At 40.8% G+C, this 25,635-nt stretch overlaps 1 protein-coding gene across 2 annotated transcripts in view; it reads right to left on the bottom strand.

Moving 5' to 3' along the window:
• Nucleotides 1-1,839: 1,839 nt before the first annotated feature.
• Nucleotides 1,840-25,635, bottom strand: part of PLEKHM3 (pleckstrin homology domain containing M3) — a 124,774-nt gene continuing 100,978 nt past the window's right edge. For both annotated transcript variants that reach the window (XM_060782613.2, XM_067470228.1), the window contains exon 8: nucleotides 1,840-13,061. In XM_060782613.2, coding sequence (XP_060638596.2) covers nucleotides 12,884-13,061 — 178 coding nt within the window. In that variant the 3' untranslated portion in view covers nucleotides 1,840-12,883. The remainder of the gene's footprint in view (nucleotides 13,062-25,635) is intronic.

The following is a 25,635-nucleotide window of genomic DNA, read 5'->3' on the forward strand; positions in this document are numbered from 1 at the left end:
AAAAAGGACTGGCAAGGAAAGGGGGAAGCAAGCAGTGGACCCATTGACTTCTCTCTGGCTAATTGATGAAGACAGCTGGGTTTCATTCTCACCCTGATGCTTTTCTTTGGAGGCATGAAGCACTGTCTCCCTTTATGGACGAAGGCTTGGTGAAGCCACCACACCAGAGCTGATTCATCACCAGATGGATGTTCTTGCTGCAAATACAGATTCAGTGGTGTTTTATGGATGCACCAGATGCCCTATAGTCAAGAGAGGTCCCCTCTCTGCTCTGTTGTGATGGGTAATAGGCCATAGAGCAGTGGTTCTCAACCTGGGGTCCCCAGATGTTTTTGGCCTTCATCTCCCAGAAAGCCTAACAGCTGGTAAACTGGCTGGGATTTCTGGGAGTTGTAGGCCAAAAACATCTGGGGACCCCAGGTTGGGAACCACTGCCATAGAGGGAAATCCTGGAAAATGGTTTTCCTTGGCATAAACGCAGTTAGCTGAAGTCCAGCATTTCTCTATCTCCCCGTGTACATATTGGCCACTTGCAATATTTTTAAAACAAAATTTGAAGGGCAGAAATGTTATTTTAGTTTCAGAATTGCTTTCTGTATAGATTCAGCGCTGGCACAAAGTGTGCATTTTAACAATGTAGGCCACATGGATTCAGAACAAGCGTTAAGACTGCATTCGCATTACCATTTTCCTGGGGAAGGTGACCTACTGTGAAAGATTGCTGCTGCTGTTGTATGTCTTCAAGTCATTTCATTGTGACCCTGAGGCAAACCTATCATACAAGGATTGAATGAAAAGTAATGCCTCCACCTCAACAGATGGCAGTACTGGGATGTGGCAGGTACTGGCTTGTTCAGTAGACACTCCTCTACAGTTCCATTTCGGCGGGAAGCCTTGGCATTGAACGGTTGAGTTGTTAAAGTGCAAAGTATGGAATCCTGCACAGACGATGGGTCAATGCGATTTAAGCAACGCTCAGTCATTGAATTCTTGGCAGCAGAAGGTGTCACCCCAAAGGAGATTCATCAGAGAATGCAAGCTGTTTATGGTGATTGTGTTGATGTTAGTACTGTTGGGCAAGTAAGTTTAAAGATGTTGAGGTGGAAAAATCTGACTTGCATGACAAACACAGAGTTGGACATCCTGTGACAGCAACCACCGAGTTTCACAAGCAAAAGGTTGACAGATGATTCAGGACCATCGTCATATCTCTCAGAGAGAAATTTCAAGCATAATAGGCATTTCACAAGAACATGTGGGCCACATTCTTGCTTTGCTTGGCTATCAGAAGATCTGTGCACGATGGGTGCAGAAACAGAGTGTCGACTTCTTCCTTGACGGCTTTAGGAAACTTATTTATCGTTGGCAGAAATGTATCCATTTGTCTGGTGATTATGTGGAAAAGTGAATAGTGGTAGTTAAAGAGCACGTTCTAAGGATTATTTCTGTGTTTGATTTATTAAAATATTTCCATCCAACCCAAGTTACTTTTCATTCAACCCTCATATGTTCAGACATGGTTGGCCTTTGCCTTCCCATGAGACCAACAGAATTTGACTTGTCTAGTGTTTTTATATTGGGCGAATAAGCAGTCAAACCCTGCTCTCCCAGTATCCTTCCATATCCAGCACTGAAACCACGGAATCACATTGGCTCTGAAAGATTATATGGGGACTTAATAGAGTTGGATGGATAACTGTGTCTCAGAGTCCTCACTGACATAAGTCAACATTTAGATCACTTACCACATGAAGCTCATTGAAATCCCATTGATTTCAATAGGAAACCATACCACATTAATCCACCCATAAGTACAGGAACCAGCGTCTCAGTCAAGAATATTCTGGAGATGACAAGCTTTTATTATGCTGTTTGTTGAGTGTTGTCTTTTATTCAACAAAGACTGGTAGCCATCAGCTAAGATCATGGATAACTTAAGCTGTTATTTTTACACACTTACCTAAGAGCCACTAAACTTAATGGGACATACAAGATTGCACTGTAAACAGATCCATACCCAGATTCATAAGAACATGAGTGGCACAAATAACATGTATCATTGATATTATTGACAAGTGGAGCACATTGAGTAATTGAGTAAGTAAAGATACAGTTGAACAAAGCAATACATGTATGAATAAATTAAAGATACTGTATCCACTGCTGCGTTTAAAAATATGTTTGACACACGTGACAAAGTACAACTAACAAAACTTAACAATCCTGTCAAATAATCTGGTTTATTGTCAGATTTAAACTAGCAGCTAGAACACGATGGTTGATGAGGAATAATATTTCCCTCATACAAAACCTGGGAGTGAAGGCTAAATTTTCCAGATTTGTAGGTAAAAATGACTAAAGAGCACAGGCAGAAACTGAATTGAGACAGCAATGCACATATTCAAGGTTCTGTATTACGTTGAATATTACTAAAGCAACTGATGAACAGTTCTAATCAATGTTCAAAATACTGAATAGGTAAAATTTCCAATATAGCTCCTTCTTGTGCCAAAGTTTCCAGAGTAGATTTAACAGTGGTTTATTTTTCCAGTTGCAAACAGTCATGATCAAGGACAAAATGGACTAATCAAGTATTTCTATCATATTAAAGGATATAAGGGTATATATAAAGGATATATAACCAGCACTGTCTTAGTGAGAATGTATCCTATTTTATACTGTCAATATTGATTCTCTGCCATCAACTTCGCTGGACCAGCCATGTTGCCCGAATGCGCAATCGCTGTCTCCCAAAGCAGTTACTTTACTCTCAAGCTATTACTCTCAAAGCATTTACTTTACTCTTTACTTTACTGAAGAATGGAAAACAGAATGTCGATGGACAGCAAAAGAGATTTACAGATGGATTTAAAGATAACCTAAAGAAATGTGATATTCCAAGAACTGGGAGTCCCTGGCCCTTGAGTGTTGTAACTGGAGGTCAGCTGTTGCCAACAGTGCTAGAGCTTTTGAAGAGGCGTGAATAGAAGGTGCGTCAAGCAAACCCTCATTATGATTGCCTTCCATCTGGAAACCTCTGTCCTCAATGTGAAAGACTATGTGGATCTAGAAAAGGTTCTTGCAGTCATTTATGGATCCACCACCAAGACTCTGCCTCTGGAAGACAATCATGCTCAGCCACAAGTGATCAACCACGATGATGATTTTTCAGCAAGTAAACTGCTTTTACACATTAAATTCAATTCCTGTGAAGGATATTAAAGATAGTCTATCAAGTCAATGTTACAGCAATCCATATGCATAGCATAGGGTACTAAGATTAAGTGACTTTGATTCCTGTCTTGGTTGGCTTTATGGGTTATAACCCAAAGAGGAGTAACTTTCCTTAGTACTAAGTACACACAAGTTCTCCAGACTCCTTTTACTAAACCAACTAATGGATAAGATCTCAAGTATTTTGTGGATCTATGTAAACATTTACATTGGTTTAACAAAATGGTATACAAAAATGACAGGTGAGTGATGATCCCAGACCATAATGGCAAATGACTTCACCTTGTTGTGTTTGTTATTGCACACACTCAAGAATATATTTTCTCTTCATTTCCTCACTCTGACCATTCCTGTTGGACTGGCTGTTTAAGAAATCTGTCAAGGAATGCACCCTTTAAAAGTTCTGTCTTCGGGATATTAAAAGAATGTGTCCATACCATCTTAATAGCTGGGTATGAAATAGTAATCTTTGTGAACAATAGTGAAAGAAGACAGATGTTTTCCTGGGATTCCATACAAATCTGCCATACTGTATTCAATTACTGGTCCATCTAAACTTTATCTCCAAAGATTTAGGAATTTTCCTAAATCTCATGTTTCTAAGTCAACATATTTTCCTATCCAAGAGCCTTTAAATCAGAAGACCACAAGACTGAAATGGGTCCGGTATTTAAATTTAAATTAGGTATGCTTCCATTTAACTATGGTATCTTCCACACCGAACATCGAGCACTGGGAAGCCCTGGCCCTTGAGTGCTATAACTGGAAGTCAGCTGTGATCAGCAGTGCTCCAGAATTTGAAGAGGCACAAATGGAGGGCGAAAGGGAGAAACGTGTCAAGAGGAAGGCGTGTCAAGCCAATCCTGACCAGGACTGCCTTCCACATGGTAACCGATGTTCTCACTGCGAAAGAACAAGAAAGGGGCTCCACAGCAACCACCATCCTCAGTCTACAAGTGATCACCTAAGTAATAAGTACTACAGGTCAGCAACAAACTCTGCTGGAGCATACGTTTGCATGCAAGCGATCGCAGATTCGAATCCAGGATTCCCAAATAGAACAAGAGAAGACCTTGTTCCACTGCTGGTTAGTAGAGGCACTACAGAAATAGTTGGCCTGATGTGGTACAAGATGGAAATATTTCCATGATGTTTTAGGAAATCTGTAGGGGCCATGCAATATAGCTTCAGTTTCATCCCAATTTCAGCCTGAATCAGTTAGCCTGAAGGAGTCCAAACCTGTCCGATCCTTTCAATGTTAGTGCATGCGCTGTTAGAGTAGGCACATACCTGTCCATTTCTGCCCACTTTCATCAGTGTCTGGCAAGTGTTCAACAACACTGGTCATGTGTAAACACGTTATTTTCAAGCTATGTGCACAACAGAATTTATTTCAGCAAGATTTCTTCGAGACTCATTTTAGCTTGACGTTCAAAGTTACCCTCTTCCTATTTATTCAGAAACAAGTTGAGTTCAAATTTGCTTTGGGTGCCTATGGCCACAGTCCAGTTGTATAATGAAGAGATGCCTTCTAACACTATTCTCCTGAATTTTCTATTCGCAAATTGGCCAGGACTCATCTGGAGTGCCGCATTCAGTTCTGGGTGCCTTATTTTAAGAATGACATAGACAAGTTGGAGCAAGTTCAGAGAAAGGGAATGAAGATGACAAGAGCTATGAAGAACAAAACACATGAGGGGAGATTGAAGGAGCTGGGCATGTTTGGCTCGGTGAAGAGAAGACTGGCTGGACTGCTCTCTTTAAATATCTCAAGGGCTGCCACAGTGAAGAGGAGGCAGGCCTCTGCTGGCCCAAAGAGCAGAACCAGATCTAATAGCTTAAAGTTACAGGGGGGTGGCAAAAGGGACCTCTTGACAGTAAGAGAGACACAGCAATGGAACCAATTGCCTAGAGAGTCGGTGGGGTCTCCAGAAAGAGGCTGGACAGCTGCCTGCTGGGGATGCTTTAGCTGGGGATCTTGCACTGAGCATGTGTTTAGACCTGATGACCCATATTTTATTTATTTATTTCCAGTATTTTTACCCCGCCCTTCTCAACCCCCGAAGGGGGACTCAGGACGGCTTATATTTGGCAACAATTTGATGCCACTACATATAACAGCAATATAATAACAATTAAAAACAATAAATAGAACATTAATTAAAACAATAAAACAGAATTAACAGCCATATCACCATTCCAGTCGAATTCCATATCCAAAGCGCTATTTATGCCTGCAGTCCAAAGCCTGGTCCCAGAACCACGACTTCAATTTCTTCCTAAAAGACAGGAGGGACGAAGCTGATCTTACCTCGTTGGGAAGCTAGTTCCACAGGCAGGAGGCTACAACCGAGAAGGCCCTGTCTCTCATCCCCACGAGACGTATTTGTGACACTGACTGGAGTGAGAGCATGGCCTCCCTGGATGATCTTAAACTGTGAGGCGGGATTTAGAGAGAGATGTGTTCGGACAAGTAAGCTGGGCCAGAACCATATAGGGGTTTATAGGTCAAAACCAGCACTTTGAATTGAGTTTGGAAGTGGACTGGCAGCCAGTGGAGCCCTTCTAGCACAATGCTTCAAACTCTGATTGAGATGAGTGATCTATCACCACACACTTAAAGACATGCTCAAGTCCTAACCAAGTCTGCAGAGGAAAAAACAACTGCAACCTACAGTAACAAAGTATTTGTCAAGGACCCATATTTTGTTTTACCTTTATTTATTTTAAAAGGTTAATACATGAAAGTGAAAAGCACAGGCGCAACTTGGCAAGTGCTTTTAGCCCAGTGATTCTCAACTTGTGGGTCCCCAGATGTTTTGGCCTTCAACTCCTAGAAATCCGAACAGCTGCTAAACTGGGATTTCTAGGAGTTGTAGGCCAAAACACCTGGGGACCCACAGGATGAGAACACTGTTCTAGCATGTTGTATGCAGAGCCTATCCAAGTAAGAAGCTGCATTAGGAGTTGTTCTCCAAGGATGTTCTCCCTACTTGCCTATTGACATATAGCACTGGCCAACTAAGCTGATTGATCCTGTGCTGCTTAATTGGAAGTACTGTATATCCGGAAGGTTACTCCAAGGTACTTTTCAAAGGATCAGGCTCTGAGTCAAGAGGCTCAAAAGGAGGGAGGATAACAGCAGTGAACACTGTACTGAGGAATTAAGAAAACCATAGGAGGAAACCAGAAAGCAAACAACAATCCACAGTGAAACGTGCTTTCTACATAGGCTGTCAAATTTGAGAACAAAAAAAAGGCATGAAATTACATTCCCAGAACCAAGTCATAGCATTTTTCTTCTTAGACTGCAGAATCCCAAGTCACATATTTACATTGTTTTGGATGCTTGTCTTCATCCGCAAAGAAAATAAATGCGGGGAAGATTTACCTGGCTCTACCCTCAATTCTGTTTTTCCATTTGAAGAACAAGTTGGCTTATGGTTCAGAATGGAGGATATTCGGGCATTAAATAAAATCACATATGAAATTCTCCAAACAAATTATTCTTGCTCTCGTGTAGAACAGGCACACTAATTTATTTTGGTGAAAGGAACAAGAAAGGGACCTGCTTTTAGCAGGTTAACAAGACATGTTAATAATTGTCAGGAAAACTGCCTTGTCAGCATCTCCTCATCAACTGTGAACTAAAAATTCTCTCAGAAAGACTGATGAGGACACAAAAAGGGAAAAAGGAAAAAGTTCCTCCAGTTTTTACTATTTCATTTTAAATGTGGTTCCTGCCTTTAAAAATATTTTGATACATGCCTGTTTATATATAATATCTATCCATCTATCGAACAATGCATGTAAATACATGCATTTACAACTGCTATTTCTGTTTAACGGCCACAGAATGTGGCCAGATAAGAAGCTTCCACCAAAAAATGCTGCATCCAGTATAATTCTTAAATTGCCCCAAATTTGAATTCCTGCCACTCGGATTTATACGAGGCAGGATATGACATCAAAGACATGAAAAGGTAGAAAGCTACAGTGAGAGCCCTGATGCCCAGTAGCAACCTCAAACATATTCATCAGAAAATGCTTATTCTCCTATTTGATGTCTTTAATTTTGTCTTTAATTTTTTTAATTAAAGGAAGCAAAAGATGTCAATTTCATGCTGCTTCCAGCAAAAGCGTGGTGGCAGTAGAATTAGAATGCAAACTCATTTAATTAATATTACCGTGGAGGGTGGGCTTGAAAATTTCTCTTTTAAGAATTGACAACAATGAGACAAAGTTGTTACTTTTGATTTTCTACTGAAGTAAGTCAAAGCCTTGCAAATATTTTTCTCGACTTAAATCAGGATAGCACTACTGTCTGTACACTAAGTTGAGACACTAAATATCTGAATAGTACATTGGAAGGAAGGATATTAGAGGGAAAGATGAAGTAGTTTGGCCACATAATGAGAAGACAGGAAAGCTTAGAGAAGACAATGATGCTGGGGAAAATAGAAGGAAAAAGGAAGAGGGGCCGACCAAGGGCAAGATGGATGGATGGGATCCTTGAATCGACTGGCTTGACTCTGAAGGAGTTGGGGGTGGTGACGGCCGACAGGGAGCTCTAGCATGGGATGGTCCATGAGGTCACGAAGAGTCAGAGGCGACTGAAGTAATGATAAAGCAATAAATACATAACTGGGGGCCCTTCCACACAGCCCTATACCCCAGAATATCAAAGCAGAAAATCCCACAGTATCTGCTTTGAACTGGGTTATCTGAGTCCGCACTACCATATATTCCAGTTCAAAACAGATAATGTGGGATTTTATTCAGCTGTGTGGAAGGGGCCTGGGAGATATCCACTGCCTTGCTTAATTTTCAGAGTACAGTGGTTTACATTTGGCTGCAGAATCATCTGTTTAATTGTGGGTAGACTGGCACTTCCAAATGATGGATAGGTTTTTGAAATGTTGGAAAGAGTTCTTTAAAAGGTGTTTTCTTAACGTCCAGATGAAAACCTCTGCTATAACAGATGCCTGTGATTAGTCTGAAATGTGTAAACAACTAATATTGTTTCATAACTGCCTCCCTTTATGGTTATTAATGTCAACAGGAGCTCAATTATGCTAATGCAACTTGGCAAGGTGTGGTGCTTTTTCCTTCTTCTTCTCATGCAGAAATTCATCTAGAACTAAATCTGTTTCTGGCCCAGTTTGATTCAGAATTAGAATGTTTTTTTCCATTGGGGGGAGGGGATATTTCCTACTACCAGTTCAGGAAATGAGAAACAGTAGGTGTGTACCATGCTTTTTAGAAATATGATGTTTGCAAGTATTACTCAATCCAATACCCTCTCCCTCCGTCACAGCCATTGCAACAGATGAGATAGTGACTACCCTAAAGATTAAAAGGTTAGGAAGTACACCATACTAAACTGTGGTCTGATACCGATACCGTGGTTAGACCACACCTGGAATATTGTGTCTAATTCTGGGCACCACAATTGAAAAGAGATATTGACAAGCTGGAATGTGTCCAGAGGAGGGCAACTAAAATGCTCAAGGGTCTGGAGAACAAGCCCTATGAGAAGCAGCTTAAAGAGCTGGGCATGTTTAGCCTGAAGAAGAGAAGGCTGAGAGGAGACATGATAGCCATGTATAAATATATGAGAGGAAGTCATAGGGAGGAGGGAGCAAGCTGCCCTGGAGACTAGGACGTAGAACAATGGCTTCAAACTACAAGAGAGAAGATTCCATCTGAACATGAGGAAGAACTTCCTGACTGTGAGAGCCGTTCAGCAGTGGAACTCTCTGCCCCGGAGTGTGGTGGAGGCTCCTTCTTTGGAAGCTTTTAAACAGAGGCTGGATGGCCATCTGTCGGGGGTGCTTTGAATGCAATTTTCCTGCTTCTTGGCAGAATGGGGTTGGACTGGATGGCCCATGAGGTCTCTTCCAATTCTATGATTCTAATGAAGAACACATTCCGCTCTCTGTGGTGTGGACAGGACACATCCTAGGGATAAATCCACCAACAACAGTTCAGTATCTACCAAGATGAAGCTGACTTGGTAGGTCAACATATGAGATGAAATGTGAGGCTTGATCTTTTGCTTTGGGTAGCCCATACAAACGTTGAAGACCCAGAGCAAAATGCAATCAGATCAGGGTCAACATGGCCAAGGCATGATGCATTTGAATTACCATGAATTTGAAAGAGCAGCAATTGGCACTGGCAAGTATGTCTCAATACACAGACTGTCCTGAGACACTTTGCTCAGAGCCAACGTTTTATGTGAGGTGTACAACATTACGTACATACTTGGTTGCTACTTCCTTCTTCCATGATGAATGACAGATCAATATCTTGTCTGCAGGTGTTTTCTACCACATCATCAATTATGATGATGGCAGTTTTTCAAATTCAGTGTTTCCAGTGAGACAATTACGAACTATCACACGTGTTATCTGAATACATTTGCAAAGCTCCTAAATAAGTCAATGGCATTTACAATGAGTCACCTTTCCCCTTGCAAACTGTGGCTGCTTAGATAAGGCTGGATGTTAAGCAGATTCGTTGTGCAACAAGTTTCATGGAGGTACATATACGCAAACACAGGAATGAATAATAGAAGTCTAACACAAAGCAGTCTATCAACCTTTTCTTGAATGTTTTTCTGCATTTGCAATTTTTAATGTTTTCCCCGCCCCTTTCCTTTGTTACGTATTAGCTGTCTCTCATCCTAGTTTTAGTCAGATGTTTGTATTTTATCTTCATGTCTACAAGGCACATTAAAGGTTTGATTCCATTAGGCTCATCAATTTTAAATATATTTGTTGCCTTAAATACAATTACAATCTACGCTGGGAGGATCAGACTGCCATGCATACAGTGGAGAGCAACTCTACTTAGCCGAAAAGGGAATACATGCAGATACATGTTGTTTTTCATCACTATACACTGTCTTCCTGGAACTGTGTAAACAAGGGTTGCATCAATACCTGTATACACTTGAGGAACAACTGAAAATATGGAGATAGATACCAAGTGCACTGGCTATTCAAGGGTCTCAGAGACTTGCCTGCATTTAGATGTAACAAAAAGCTATTGCTATGGGAACGAGCCTCTCTCAGCTTTTGCTTGCACGGTCCCCCAGCCTTTCCCCTCTTCAGTATATAGGTGGTTAGAAGATTTTGCTTCCATTGTCAATTAACCACACAATTAAACACTGTTGCACCCAAAATCCTACAGTATGGTTGATATTAACTGTGATTTGGTGAAACACACAATCCAGACGTCAAAAGTTCAAATTTGATTTGTTTTAGTCAGTCATACTTAAGACTAATCCCAAGGCCCTTCCACACAGCCCTATATCCCAGAATATCAAGGCAGGAAATCCCATATTATCTGAGTATGGACTCAGGGCCCTTCCACACAGCCCTTTATCCCACAATATCAAGGCAGGAAATCCCATATTATCTAAGTATGGACGCAAATAACTCAGTTCAAAGCAGATATTGTGGGATTTTCTGCCTTGATATTCTGGGATATAGGTCTGTGTGGAAGGGACCTGAATCCACACTCAGATAATGTATCCTGGGATACAGGATACAAGGCATTTCTGCCTTGATATTCTGGGATATAGGGCTTGTGGAAGGGCCCTCCGTTTGTTTGGGTTTGAACATAATGCTAAATTATGGTGAGTCAAAAATGACACTGAAAATTTCCAGACTGCCCCTTGTTGCCTTATGAGACTAAGGGCCCATCCAGACAGGCCCTATATCCCAGGATCCGATCCCAGGTTTTCTGCTTTAAACTGGATTATATGAGTCCGCACTGCCAGATAATTTGGGATAAACAGAAAACTTGGGATCAGATCCTGGGATACAGGACCTGTCTGGAAGGCCCATGAAAGGTTACGCTTATCGTTTAGCATTAGGTCCAAGTGTATCCTGGAAATGGGTGCAAAAAAACCTAAGGGAAAGGACGCTCAAGAATTCCACTGTGAATACTTTTAGTTTCCACTTAATTACATTTGCTATTTCTCTTTGTTTGGCCTGTGAGGTGCTCCAAGGAGGACTCATCCAGCTTTACAGAGGTTGGCGGATTTCACCTCTTACAATTTTCACCATTGACTCTCCTAGCTTGGGCTACTCAAAGCTATATTCCTCCACTTTCAGAGGGACCCACAATTCCCATCCCTGTCACAGGAACTTCCCTACTTTGTTTTTTAATGACTTCTCTGTTCCAATGTAGAAACCCAATATATAGAAAGACTATATGCAACAAGCTTCTGTCCCTATGGATTTGATGCAATAAAACTTGAGAGAGAGATCAGCAGTGTATGAGACTCTTTTCAGTCAGAGCAAAAACAAAAATTAAGTTAAGTGCCAGATATATGGACTATAACTCATTAGATCTATTCTAGAGATAGTTAAATAGGTGGACAGGTCTTTACGTGTTGCTAGTAGCACATGTGGAAGGTAAGAAGCACATTTCTACTCACATTCTAAGGCTTAGGAGAAATGATATCACCAACCATACCTTGGCACTGCTGTGGCGCTCACAATCACAGGCCTCCACATCTAAATTGTAGAATTTTGTACTGAGTACAAAGACTGTGCTTCATAACCCAAAACTAGAAAATCTAGAAGGAATCCCAATATTTTGTTGCATATGTTCTTTGCAGTGGCTCAGAATATTATATGCTAAGTCTTTGCATATGGGTTGTTGTAAGTTTTTCAAGCTGTATGGCCATTTTTAGAAGCATTCTCTCCTGACGTTTTGCCTGCATCTATAGCAGGTATCCTCAGAGGTTGTGAGGTCTTTGTATATGCATCTCTTAGAGAGAAACAACACTAACAAAGCAGCAAAGAGTAAGACCCCAGGCCTGTAAATACCTCAGTAGGATGTAACTGATCCTTTCATCCGCTTGTATGACACTGGCAAAAAGAAGACCAAATACGTTCTTCCGTCATGAAGGAAGAAAAAAGCTGTGCGCATTATTTAGCATCAAAAGAGTTCCATTTTGGTGTTTCATCATGCTACATGTGAGACATAACAGCGATGCGAATTACTGACTTATTAGGAAATGGAAATGCGGAGCAAGCATAACGCTAAAAGTGTTCTCCAGTTGTTGGGAAGTGTAATACAAGACTAGCAACAGCATTTGCCTACAAGGAGTGCAAGGATTGCTATACATTTGTATGCTTGTCTAAATGTGGATCTATATGTGAGTTGGCTTTTGTCAGAAGGAACCTCTTTCTAAGCTGGAAATGGCCTGCAAATGCCAATTCATCAATACCTTCTCCAGATTATGTCTGTGGTTTTTAAGCAGCAGCAGCATCACCTTTTCTATTTCTAAATCTGTTTACATTTGGAATCCTTAAGAATAAATAATTACACACAAATAAGATGCTGCTATCAATAAATGCAAAAAGGGTAGGAAATGTTTCAAGTAAACTAAATTTGGCTTAAGACCAGTTGGCTCACTTATCAACTTCACAGAGGCCTTTTAGCCTTCAATGTTCGTACATACCAAATATACCTTTGGCCCAGCTACTCAAAAGCCCCAAGGGCAAACATCAGACCATTTCTTTCAGTCAACAATTCAGCCCTGGCAGCCCCTTACGTGGCTTTGCAAGCATGCATCCCACAGCTAGGAAAGGGATCAGTGCCGGTTTGCTAGCCTTCTGCTTTCGATTCATGTGTTCTGATAGGACAGTTCAAACATGTTGCAAGCCTCTTCCAGGCTCTCATCCATGTTCAGCCTCCTCCAGAAAGACTTCTGCTTCATTTGGAGCTCCCGGCGCACACATCTGGGGCACGGGACGGCCTTCACCTTGCATTCGGAGTGGAAGACGGCCCCACAGCTCTCACACCTGTGGGTACAGAAGTCAGATATCGGTAGATTTATTATTCCAGATTCTGTCCGAACTATGCAGAGATTGAATACGCCCCACCACAAGTGAAATCACCTCCATGTCAGCTTAGCCATGTCAGTTTAGTTTTGGGCTAAAAACTAACAGCCATATAGAATTGGGGGATTAATAATAATAATAATAATAATAATAATAATAATAATAATAATCTTTATACCCCGCCATCATCTCCACAAGGGGACTCGGGGCAGCTTACATGAGGCCAAGCCCAACAATACAGCAATGCAAATAAACAACATACAATGACAGTAAAATAAAAAATAAAATACAAGAAACAACATAAATAAGCACATCAAGCAATGTAAAATCACAATAATTGAAACACAGAAAATAAATCACAGTGGGCAAGGATTAAAAAGTTTAAAACACTGGGTGAGAAGGCAATGTATTGTATCTGGACAGGGGATCAGAGGAACAAAAGTAGGGTTTAACTGCACTAGTAGGTAGAAAATAAAGTGCTTCCGAGGGCATTTCTTTTTGCAAGGTTTGGTCAGGTCAAGGGTTATAGTTCAGTTTAACATTCCTTGAAGGCACACTGGAACAGCCAAGTTTTCAAGCTCTTCCTAAAGACTGCCAGGGTAGGGGCTTGCCTAATTTCTCTGGGGCGTGAATTCTAGAGCCGAGGGGCCACCACAGAGAAGGCCCTCTCCCTCCTCCCCACAAGTTGCACTTGCGATGGAGGTGAAAGCACAAGAAGGGCCTCTCCGGAAGATCGAAGGGATCATGTAGGTTCATCAAAGGAAATGCAGTCACAAAGGTAGACGGGTCCCAAACAATTCAGGTCTTTGATTACAGGAGGTGTAGTCCTAAAAGCAAATTTCACAACTCCTTGAAAGAAGCACATAAAGTAGAACTTCTTAAACTTTTTTCACTTGTGAACCCTTTCCATCTGATACATTTTTACATGACCCTAGGTATATAAGTGTACAAAACAGATATAAAAATCAAACATTTATTGATAATAAAGTAGCATTTGCAGGACTTGCTAAAGAAGATGATTTTCCTTTTTCTGAAGTATTGCTGAAGCATTTTCTGCAGAGCCCTCTGTAAACATTGCACATTATTGTTAACAGATTTGTTAAATGGGTGGTATTCGGAAACTTTTCATTGTTGCCAATCTTTGTGACCCCGACATTGAGCTAAAGGGAGCCCATTTAGGGTCAGGACCCACAGTTTAAGAAGCAGTGGCACGGAAAAATCTGTAGACCCCACTGAATCCATATGGGAGGAAAAGTCAGAGCTGCTTGTATGACTCCGTATAAGGTATGCTTTTCCTCGTGTCAGGAGTGACTTGAGAAACTGCAAGTTTATTTATTTATTTATTTACTACATTTATATACCGCCCCTCTCAGCCCGCAGGCGACTCAGGGCGGTTTACAGTCAGTATCAAAAACATAAAATACAATTAAAACAGTCAATTTAAGTATAAAACCAAGTAAAACAATATCAATAAAAACATAAATCAATTTGAGTCTCCTAGTTAAAAGCGTTATCCAATAGCGTCGTCGAATCGTTCTGGTTTCTTTCTCCATGTCTGTTATATTGTGTCTGCAAACGCTTGCTCAGGTCTTGACCTTCTTTCGAAAGCTAAAAGGGAAGGGGCCAATCTAATATCCCTAGCGAGGGCGTTCCATAGCCAAGGGGCCACCACTGAGAAGGCCCTGTCTCTAATCCCTGCCAGACGTACTTGTGACGAAGGCAGGATCGAGAGCAGGGCCTCCCTAGACGATCTTAAAGTCCTAGCTGGTTCATAAGAGGAAATGCACTCTGGTATGACAGAATTTTCCATCTGCAAGAACGTTGGCTAGGGGACACCTGGATGTTTTACCATCCTGTGGGAGGCTTCTCTCATGTCCCCGCATGAGAAGCTGTAGCTGACAGACGGGAGCTCACCCTGCTCCCCGGATCTGAACCGCCAACCTTTTGGTCAGCAGTGCAGCCAGCACAAGGGTTTAACCCATTGCGCCACTGAATGCTGGAAATTTGGTACAGCATTCATGCTAAAATTCTGCTTTCAGTTACTGGTGTCAGTGGGGTTTAAGCAGCTTCCCAAGATGCAGAATTGCAGCTGTTGGCAAACGCTGACTCTCCAAGTCTCTTACAGATTTTACATGCTTCACTTGAACATGTCACTCCATTCTTCACTAGAATGGAACATATGCAAGCAACCCAAACCATAGCCCAGATGACAGCCAAAGAAAACAGGAGTGATTCTAAAATTTTAAATCATCCACATTTGACACTAATGCTGACTTTATCAAACTAATTCCCCTTTCAATGGTGATTTACTACTATTCCTTGGGAATCGCTGGGACTAATGATTGATGAGAGTGTCATTTTGCATTCATTCATGGCCTCTCCCTTTCCCTCTTTTGATCACTCTCCTCAAGTCAACTGGAGAATGTAAAAGCTTATCAGGAATTTCTGTTGAAATGGACGCCTGAAGGATTAGGGAAGAGGGGAGCACACCTGCCGTTGCTACCCAGATACATTAAATCAGGGAACCCGGTCGGGGAGAAGAAGATTAATGATTTTAAAATTATGAGCAAATACATCATTTAAGCAATTTGTAAAAAAAAAATAGAAAAAAAAGAAAGAGACCCCATACCACCAGTAATTAACTTGCTCCTTGGTAAAGCGAGCATAGGAAGAGAAGAACTGGAACCATACAGTCAGTATTATGTCATTTTTAAATGTTCTATATTGTTTGAATTAACACCTGTATTTAGTTGAGTATAATGCACTATCGAATGTAATGTGCAATTAATTTTTAAGGTGTGCATTTTTATCATTTTATGTTAATTAATTGGAAATTTCAATAAACATTATTTTAAAAAAGAAAAGGATTTGCTGTCGAATACCATGTGAGGTGGTGGTGACCATGAAAAGGTTTATGGGAAGGCCTGTCCCTCCATCTAACCTTCCCACCAGCCTTTTTGTGGCCATCATCTGCTTTCTACTAGCCTTTTCATGTCCACCGCTGCCTCTTCCTCCTCTGTCCCCAGCTGGGATCTCTTGCCCGATGGCACAGGCAGGTTTAGGTTTAGGGAGGCCCTGCTCTCGATCCCACCTGCGTCTCAAACATGTTTGGTGGGGACTAGAGACAGGACCTTCTCAGTGGTGGCCCCTCGGTTATGGAATGCCCTTCCTGGGGACATTAGATTGACCCCTTACCTCTTAACATTTCAGGTAAGAGTCGAGACTTGGTTGCTTGAGCAAGCGTTTGAAAATGCAATGTAAAAGACAGGAATTGGAACGACTGGACAACGAGATGGGACAATATTTTTTATTAAGATACGCAAATGATCTATGTTTTAATATTCTTGTTATGGTTTTATGTGTTAATGTTTTTAAATGTTTTGGGGCATCAAATTGTTGCCATTGTAAACCGCCCTGAGTTGCCTGAGGGCTGAGAAGGGCGGTATACAAATACAGTAAACAATAATTCTAACACGCTATCAAATCTAATGCACACTTCAATTTTAGCAATGTAATTTACCCCCCCCCCCAAAAGGGAGCATTAGACTCGAGTAAATATGGTATTTTACATTTTAATGTTTTAAATATTCAGTGAACAACTATTGGGAGGCAGAGGTTTAGCAGTACAGAAATATTTTGAATAAATATATATGCAAAATGATACTGGGAAAAATAGATGTAGGCTTCACTTAAAACCCCATCACCATTTATAGTTTCAGCCCTGCACGCGTTCCCCGAAGGTGTTGCAGATAACCTGCACCTCAACTTCTTATTTCCTTCAAGAAATGAAGGAACCACTTTTTTCGGCAAAAACAATACAAAAATGTAAGGAATTCTGTGAAAGTTAACACACACACACACACACAAATGATATTTTATGCAAAACATTGTTTGGTCAAATATACTTTGATTAATTTTACTATAGCCAAAGGGGAATTAAGGATGAGAAGAAAATGCAAACCTGAATTCATTGCAGAGTTGTTGTTGTTGCTTGCCTTCAAGTCATTTCTGACTTGTGGCAGCCCTAAAGCTACTCTATCATGTTTTATTTTCTAGCAAGATTTGTTCAGAGGGGCTTTGTGTTTGCCTTCTTCTGAGAGTGTGACTTGCCCAAGGTCTCCCTGTGGCTTACCATGGCTGAGCAGTGATTTGAACCTTGGTCTCCCAGCATTTTATTTATTTATTTATTTACAGTATTTATATTCCGCCCTTCTCGCCCCGCAGGGGACTCAGGGTGGATTACAATGTACATATACATGGCAAACATTCAATTCCATAGACAGCCAACATATATAGATACACAGAGGCTATTTAACATTACAGCTTTTTCATGAGGGTATTCTGGCCACCAGGGGAGCTGTCGTGTCAAAGTCCATTTGTGACATTGATGAAGTACTTCCTCATTCTTTGCATGCTTGCTGAAAATTTTTATATAGTCATAAATTAGCCTCTCCACATAAGCAGTACCTAAATTTCCTACTTGACAGATGCAACTGTCTTTCGGGCTGCAAAGATCGACAGCAAGCTACACAAATTGGTCAGAAGCTCACTCTGATCTGAGCTGGCTTCAAACTCATGACCTTTAGGTCAGTAGTGATCTTAATGTAGCTGATTCCTAGCCAACTGCGCCACAGTCCCGGTGCTGTCCAATGCTGAAAACCGTTATTCCATGCTGACTCTCCATACATAGAGCTATCTCATGAAATAAAGAGGTCGGGAATTTCAGGTGCTGCTTCCTTGACCACACCTAACTGCACCTGAATCTTTTGGCTGCAATCTACCCTAAAGCAGAGCCACAAAGGTATATATTCTCAGAAGTGCAGCCTATGCCCACTTTCTTACTTTCTTTCCTGCCTGCCCACCTTTCTCTTGCCCAAGGCCACACCTAGGCCTCAATCTGGCCCCTCTTAACATCTGAGGGCAAAGAGATGCACCTGTGTTGAGAAAGACGGTGTTCCTGGGACACATTTGTTCTGGCACTTCTTTTCCAAAGAGGCTCAGTATTGCTTTTCTTTTATCCTTCTCTTCTCAGATCCCTTTGTGAAACACAAAAACAATGGCACTGCAGAGAATGCATTTGTTGCTTTGAAAATGACACTGGGCAAAACCTTTCAACAAGCAGCGACAGACTCCATTCCTGGGCAGTCTTGTTTAACTTCCCAGGGTTGCCTACAGACAGGCACTTTTTGCTTCCTATTCTTACAGAGCCTTAGGGGTGCAGAGGGGTGGATCACTGCCTAGCTTATTTACACGGTATTGGAGCTGCAAACACGAAGTGAAAAGTCTTCTCTTTTAAAATGCACCAGGAGAACACTCCTGGATGAGCCCTTTAATTAGCAATACAGGCAACGGATAGGAGAAGCATAATGGCTGGATCTGCACTACCATATGAAATCCAGATTATTAGTGTAACATAACCCAGTTCAAAGCAGATACTGTGGTGTTGGGTTTCATCCCTAGACTGCACACATTTCTTGTGTCATCAATCTGTTTTGATAATCTACATCAGGGGTCCTCAAACGAATGCCCTCCAAGGTCATTTACCCGTCCCTCACTCCGAGTCAACCTAAGTCTGAAATCACTTGAAAGCACAGAACAACAACAACAACAACAACAATCCTATCTCATCAGCCAAATGCAGGCCCACACTTCCCACTGAAATACTAATATTATTATTTATTCTATTTATTTAGAACTTTTATATACCGGTCTTCACAACCTCCAGAGAGGGACTCAGGCCGGTTCACAACAAAAGATTCCTAAACAATAGTTTAAAATATCACATCACATAATGCACTAATACATAAAATTCATAAAAATACAATCATATAATTACATAAGGCCAAGTCATCAGAATGAAATCACAATTCATCACCATTTGTCCGTGTGGCCAAGAGTTATTGACTTACTTATCGAATGCTAAATCCCAGAGCCAAGTTTTCACCAGCTTTCTAAAAGTCAGGAGAATGGGCAGTTCTAATCTCCAGTGGGAGAGAGTTCCAGAGCCGAAGGGCCACCACTGAGAAGGCCCTGTCCCTCGTCCCCACCAGACGCGTTTGCGAGGGTGGTGGGACCGAGAGCAGGGCCCCTCCAGAAGATCTGATGGTTCATAGGGGAGAATCCATTCAGACAGGTAAATTGGACAGGTAAATTATAACAAAAGTTTACATTTGTTATAATTGTACTTCATTTTAATTATTGTATTGTTATTACTGTTTTTTGCACTACAAATAAGATATGTGCAGTGTGCATAGGAATTCATTCATGTTTTTTTCAAATTATAATTCAGCCCTCCAACAGTTTGATGGACTGTGACCTGGCCCTCTGTTTACAAAGTCTGAGGACCCCTGATCTAGATTATATGATAGTGTAGATCCAGCTGATTTTTCCTCAAACCTCCGTCCCAGCTAGATATGTGAATGCCTGGAAAAAACTGATTAGTGTTTCTCAAACTCTGCTCTTCCAGGTGTTTTGGACTTCAGTTCCCAGAAATCCCAGTTGGTTTACCAGCTGAATTGTGGGAGTTGAAATCCAAAGCATCTAGAGGAGCAGAGTTTTAGAAACACTGGATTATAGATTAGATTCCATAATAGAGAAAACACATATGACAAAACATATATTCATATATGTGTGATTTTGTGCCTTCAAAGCGCCTGCTGCTTTATGGCAATCCATGAATTTCTCAGGGTTTTCTTAGGTAAGGAATGTTCAGGGGTGGTTTTGCCACATCCTCTCTTCTGAAATACAACTTACAGCACCACATAATCGCTGGCCATCTTCCAAATAGAGATTTATTGCCCCAAAATAATGTGTAAAAACTAGATAAGAGGAGAACATTTATGCAAGACTGTGTACAATAGCAACTTCTAGTCTTGGTTTCCATTTTTTCATTCTTTTTATGGAAACATGAATGTTATGTCTGCTCAAAACTATGGAAAATTAGTCAAGAGATAGATTTATTTCTTTTACTAAAGTATCTGGAGGGGCATAATGGGGTTGCCTGCTCCTCAAACTGGCCAAAGACACAACAAAAGGGAACACTATGTCCTCAAGGAAGTGATGGTGGCATCCAGGGGCAAACAATTCACCTTTTTCTCAGCTCGAGCTCAAATTTGTTCATCTTTTGCAGTTCACAGTATCCACAGAACTTATCTCTAGCACTTTAATTCACATTAGTTGATTTTTAACATCATGTTTCTTAACCTCCAACGTTTACAACCATTCATAGAAATGGGGAATATAATGGCATGGGCAATCCTAACTTTTAGTATCCACACTTCACTTATCCTCGAACAATTCCCTACCCCAACATATAGTTTCAGAGCATTGTAATTCCTAGTCCTGGTACTGTTTTCCAATTTATTTTTATGAGAAAGAGCACTTATGTCAGTTTGACACTATGAAGGACAAGAGGAGATCAAATTGTTGTTGATAATTCCTTCTGTTCTTATTATATTTTTGTCTACTTCTACTAAACTGACAAAGCCAAAAGGGTTGCTAACAGATGTGGTGTTGATTAGAATCTTTTAGTTCCATTTGTATCAAAAATTAGTAAACTCAATTTACAAATGTCTGGAAAATACACTTTTAATATACCAAACAGTTTAGACCAAATTATGTTCTTAAAGTAAGAGGGTGACTTTCAAATATGTAGAGGATGCTTTACTTATTTAAAAAATAAAACAAAAAGGGAAATAGTCTCCCTTCCAAAGGTTTCAACGTTTTCAGATACTTTGCATCTCCACTATGGACAACTTCTTCTTTTCTTTTCTTTTTTTTGAATTTTTATTTTTAAAATACATACCGTACACACACAAAACATTTACACGAGGATTGTTTTCTTTTACATATTCATTTCTTTTTGAGATAATCTTTATATCTTTATACATTTGGACAACTTCTATACTTTTCTATATGCTCATGCTCTAAGCTAGACTCTCACTGTTTTGTTTCTTCTTTGCTTTTCTTTCTCTTCCAGATCCTATTTTATTTTTGCAGCTAAACCCTTTTATTCTGGGGTTCCTAATAATGGCATTGCTTGCTATGAGGTGATCTCGGACAACTTTGCAACACAACTCCAGACACACAATGAAATGTTTGACATTGAGGGCCTTTGCATACTTTGAATTTGGGACCAAAGCCTTATAAACCAGGCAGATTCTGTGCCCTCGGTGAATCTCTAAGTATCCGTGACCATCTGGGAAGTGAGGTCCTTTGGGTTACCTTAACTCTGAAACAAGATCAACATACCCACTTTAAGTTTATTTCTTCCTTTTTCTACTGGCTTTACTTTAGATCTATCTATGGCACTCCTTGCATGGTTCACCTTGTGATGTTATACTTTGAAGATCCTTGTTGCACAGAGAAACTAAGGCCCTGCCTTGCCATTTCCCTGACTCCCTCCACCTCCTTGATTCGAAACCTCTCTTCCCAACGTCTACTTTCCCTACCTCTCTTTCTTTTTAAAAATAGCACATTGGCCTGCATGGTAGTAGATTTCTACTCCCCTTCTCTCTCAAATATTTGTGGTAGAAGACAATTTGCACGATTCACCTTTGTCCATGATTCTTGGCTAACTTCCCCCTTTTTGTTGTTGCATAGCTGCTATACTACATAAAAGATCACTATGGTTCTTGACTCACTGGAGATACAATCGCACTGTGAATTTTCATAGAGGCGAGTAAGAAATAGTGACCATACTGTATTCAGATCGATACCTGGGCATGGTAGTCAACAAGTCACATGTACACGCTCTTTTATTTTCCATACACTCTGGTGTTTTGAATTTACAAAAATTTGATTTTTAAAAAGGCTATAAAATGCCTTGCTTTGTGAACTATTGCTGGCAAGAGCATGTGAGCTTAATGCTTGCGCAAAGGGTGTGTATACAGATACGAGCAGGACATATTTACACAGGCGCTAAAATGTAAAAGGACAGCAACACAGAGAGACCCCTGAGACCAAACGGTAACCTCAGAAATAAGGTCTTTATGTTTGGGTTGTTGTAGGTTTTTTCAGGCTATATGGCCATGTTCTAGAGGCATTCTCTCCTGACGTCTCGCCTGCATCTGTGGCAAGCATCCTCAGAGGTAGTGACCTCACAACCTCTGAGGATGCTTGCCATAGATGCAGGCGAAATGTCAGGAGAGAATGCCTCTAGAACATGGCCATATAGCCCGAAAAACCCTACAACAACTCAGTGATTCTGGCCATGAAAGCCTTCGACAATACGTCCCTATGTTTGTTTGCCCTAGAGCAGGAGTGTCATATTCATTTTCATCGAGGACCATGTCAGCCTTATGGCAGCTTTCAAAGAACCACTGAATCCATGGATGAAGAATCCGTGGACACAGCGGGACAACTGTTACTTTTTACATAGCGGTCGGTGCTCTTTAGTCTTTAACCAATTTGGGTCCTCAGATGTTAAAGAACAATGTTGGACTGGATGGCCCATGAGGTCTCTTCCAACTCTATGATTCTATGAATGACTCCCATTGCAATTGATTATCCACTGGGAATAATCTGAATTGCAACCTAACTACTTATGGCTCTGAGGTTGGGGAAAGGTTAAAGACATCTTAAAGTCAGATATCCCTACCCATGAGCTTTGTATCTAAATTCAAACCCCACTCTCCTGACCAACAGAAAGAACTACAAATTTCCAGATCTTACTGTACCACAACTAGTCATAATGTCTAATGATGAGGAATACAGGAGGGTATAGTCCAGCATCTGGAGGGCCACATAAAATTACATGGTGGATCGCATTCAACCCTTGGGCCTTGAGCTTGACACATGTGCCTTATGGGGTCAGAAACCCCAAAAGTCAGCAATGTGTAACAAGGTCCCGAAATCAGGAAAGAGAAAGCAGGCATGATTGACATGAATGGCCAGGCTCCTAAAGTGGCAGCTCATGTGTGGAGAAGGGTTGGCAAAGGTTCAGAAGAAGAAGGAAAATGATAAGCAGAAGACCAATTTGGAAGGCAGTGTCTCCCCTTTGGGAAATAAACTGCTTTGATTAGAGGTTCCCAACCTTTTGTCTTCCAAGTGTTTTGGACGTCAACTCCCCAAAAACCCAGCCAGCTTACCAGCTGTTAGGAATTGTGGGAGCTGAAGTCCAAAACACCCGGAGGACCAAAGGTTGAGGACCACTGTCTTAGACTAAAGAGCAGGATCTGATGATTTTGCTCCCTAGGGCCAGATGGGCTCCCCACATAACTTCCTATGAGCTGGGTTGTTGTAGGTTTTTTCAGGCTATATGGCCATGTTCTAGAGGCATTCTCTCCTGACGTTTCGCCTGCATCTATGGCAAGCATCCCCAGAGGTAGTGAGGTCTGTTGGAACTAGGAGCTGTTGGGTTGGGGTTTCTATGGAGATGACATTTCTGGGGAGCACATTTCAGCTTACAATTTCTTCAAGTGGATGGATGGCCTGAGCAATGGTTGGGTTAAGATACCAAAGTCTGGTTCAAAGATACTGGTGCTTTTAGCATGTCCCCACAACTGAACAGGAGAAACTATATCATCATCAAGAAGCTTGAAAAATATATTTCCCCAAATTGACCATGACAATAATGTGGATTTTTTCTTATAAATATTTATGTAGATCTTCATTCTTAAGGAAGACATCTTTTAGGAAAAAACAGTTGTTTGTTTGTCAGTGGCAGAGCTCAGTTCTGAAAGCTGTGCAAAAATACACTGTAATGCTGTATACCTAAAGCATATAGCTGTTAATGTGGTGAAGCATCTACAGGGTGTGGATCTTCTTCTACATTGAATGTATCACATGAAATGCTTACCTCTGGGCTTTAGTTAAGCAAGACCTAAGTCAGAGAATACTATTTTCAGCAGCACCAACAGCTCCTTTTGCTGGCCTAGCTCTTAGACAGGTTCAGTATCCCTTATGCGAAATGCTTAGGACTTGACATGCTCCATATTCCAGGGATTTTTTACATTTTGGAATACAGGCAATGCCTGAGTTACAGATATCCAACCTACATATGACTTCTACTTACAAACGGGGGTGAGACAACAGGAAGTGAGAGAAACCTATCCCTCGGAAGGGAAATTCACTCCTGAAAGAGTAATCATGGAGAAAAGGTGTCTCCACTGAAGCTTTTTCACCAATCCTTGTTGCTACAACAAGCCATTTTTTTCAATATCCAATTGTCACAAGGACAGAAAGTGAGATGAAATCTTCTGAACAGACAGTGAAGAAACACCACAGGGGTTTTAACCCTTTCCCAATGCCAACCAAAACTAAAACAAAAAAAATTGGCTGGAGTTACACTTAAAAATGTACCTGTTCAGATTTTACATACAAATTCAACTTAAGAACTAACTTACAATGCCCACCTCATTGAATTCTATGAACATGAGGGCTGTGGTCAGTGTATACCATGTCTATAACATGTCAAATGGATAAATAAGGTGATGTGGCAGCCTGTGAAAGGTCTTGTTTGTAACACACGGGCTGCCTGTACTTGGATATACATAATGAGATATCTTGGCATTTCGGATCCAAGTCCAAACATGAAACACATTGATGTTTTATATACACCTTATACACGTATCCTGAATTTTATTTTTTTAATATTTTACTGCGTTTATATTCATTTCATTACAAAAAACATCTCTATAATTCATATAATTACTTCTCCTCCTTTCCCCAGTTGTGTTACCCCTTGTGCTCCCCATCTCCGGAGTTCTTCTTTTCTTTATGCTCCCACCAGAACCTCATTTCTTCTGGTGGGGGTTGGTTCCTATCTTCTTTCCGTAATGTTTCTTCAATAAATATTTTCCACATATTTTCAAAATCATTATCTTTTTTTGACCTTTAGATTGCATGTTAATTTATCAGTTATTGCTAATTTCCAAATTTTCTTGTACCATTCTTTTATCTTAATTTCCACCTCTCCTTTCCAATATTTTGCTATTAGTAGCCTTGCAGCCATTAACAACATCGTTATCAGTTTCTTTTCATTTTCCTTCCATTCATCTGTATTATAAATAGATAACAGTATAGTTGCTGGATTTATATATTTTTTTTCCAGAATACTTTCTATTTCTACTATAATTTTTCCCCAGAACTTCTATACGTATTTGCATTGCCACCACATGTGGATATATGTACTGCTTGTATTGTCGAAGGCTTTCATGGCCGGAATCACTGGGTTGTTGTAGGTTTTTTCGGGCTATATGGCCATGTTCTAGAGGCATTCTCTCCTGATGTTTCGCCTGCATCTATGGCAAGCATCCTCAGAGGTAATGAGGTCTGTTGGACCTAGGAAAATCGGTTTATATATCTGTGGAATGACCAGGGCGGGACAAAGAACCCTTGTCTGCTGGAGCTATGTGTGAATGTTTCAACTGACCCCCTTGATTAGCATTTGATGGTCTGACAGTTGTTTGGTGTGGCTTGTTAGTGCCTGGGCAATCTTTTGTTGAGAGGTGATTAGTTGTCCCTGAATTTTTCCTCTCTGTTGTTTTGCTGTTGCAATTTTAGAGTTTTTTTTTAATACTGGTAGCCAACCTGG

This window comes from Anolis sagrei, chromosome 1 (assembly GCF_037176765.1).
Source record: "Anolis sagrei isolate rAnoSag1 chromosome 1, rAnoSag1.mat, whole genome shotgun sequence".
NCBI lineage: Eukaryota > Metazoa > Chordata > Lepidosauria > Squamata > Dactyloidae > Anolis > Anolis sagrei.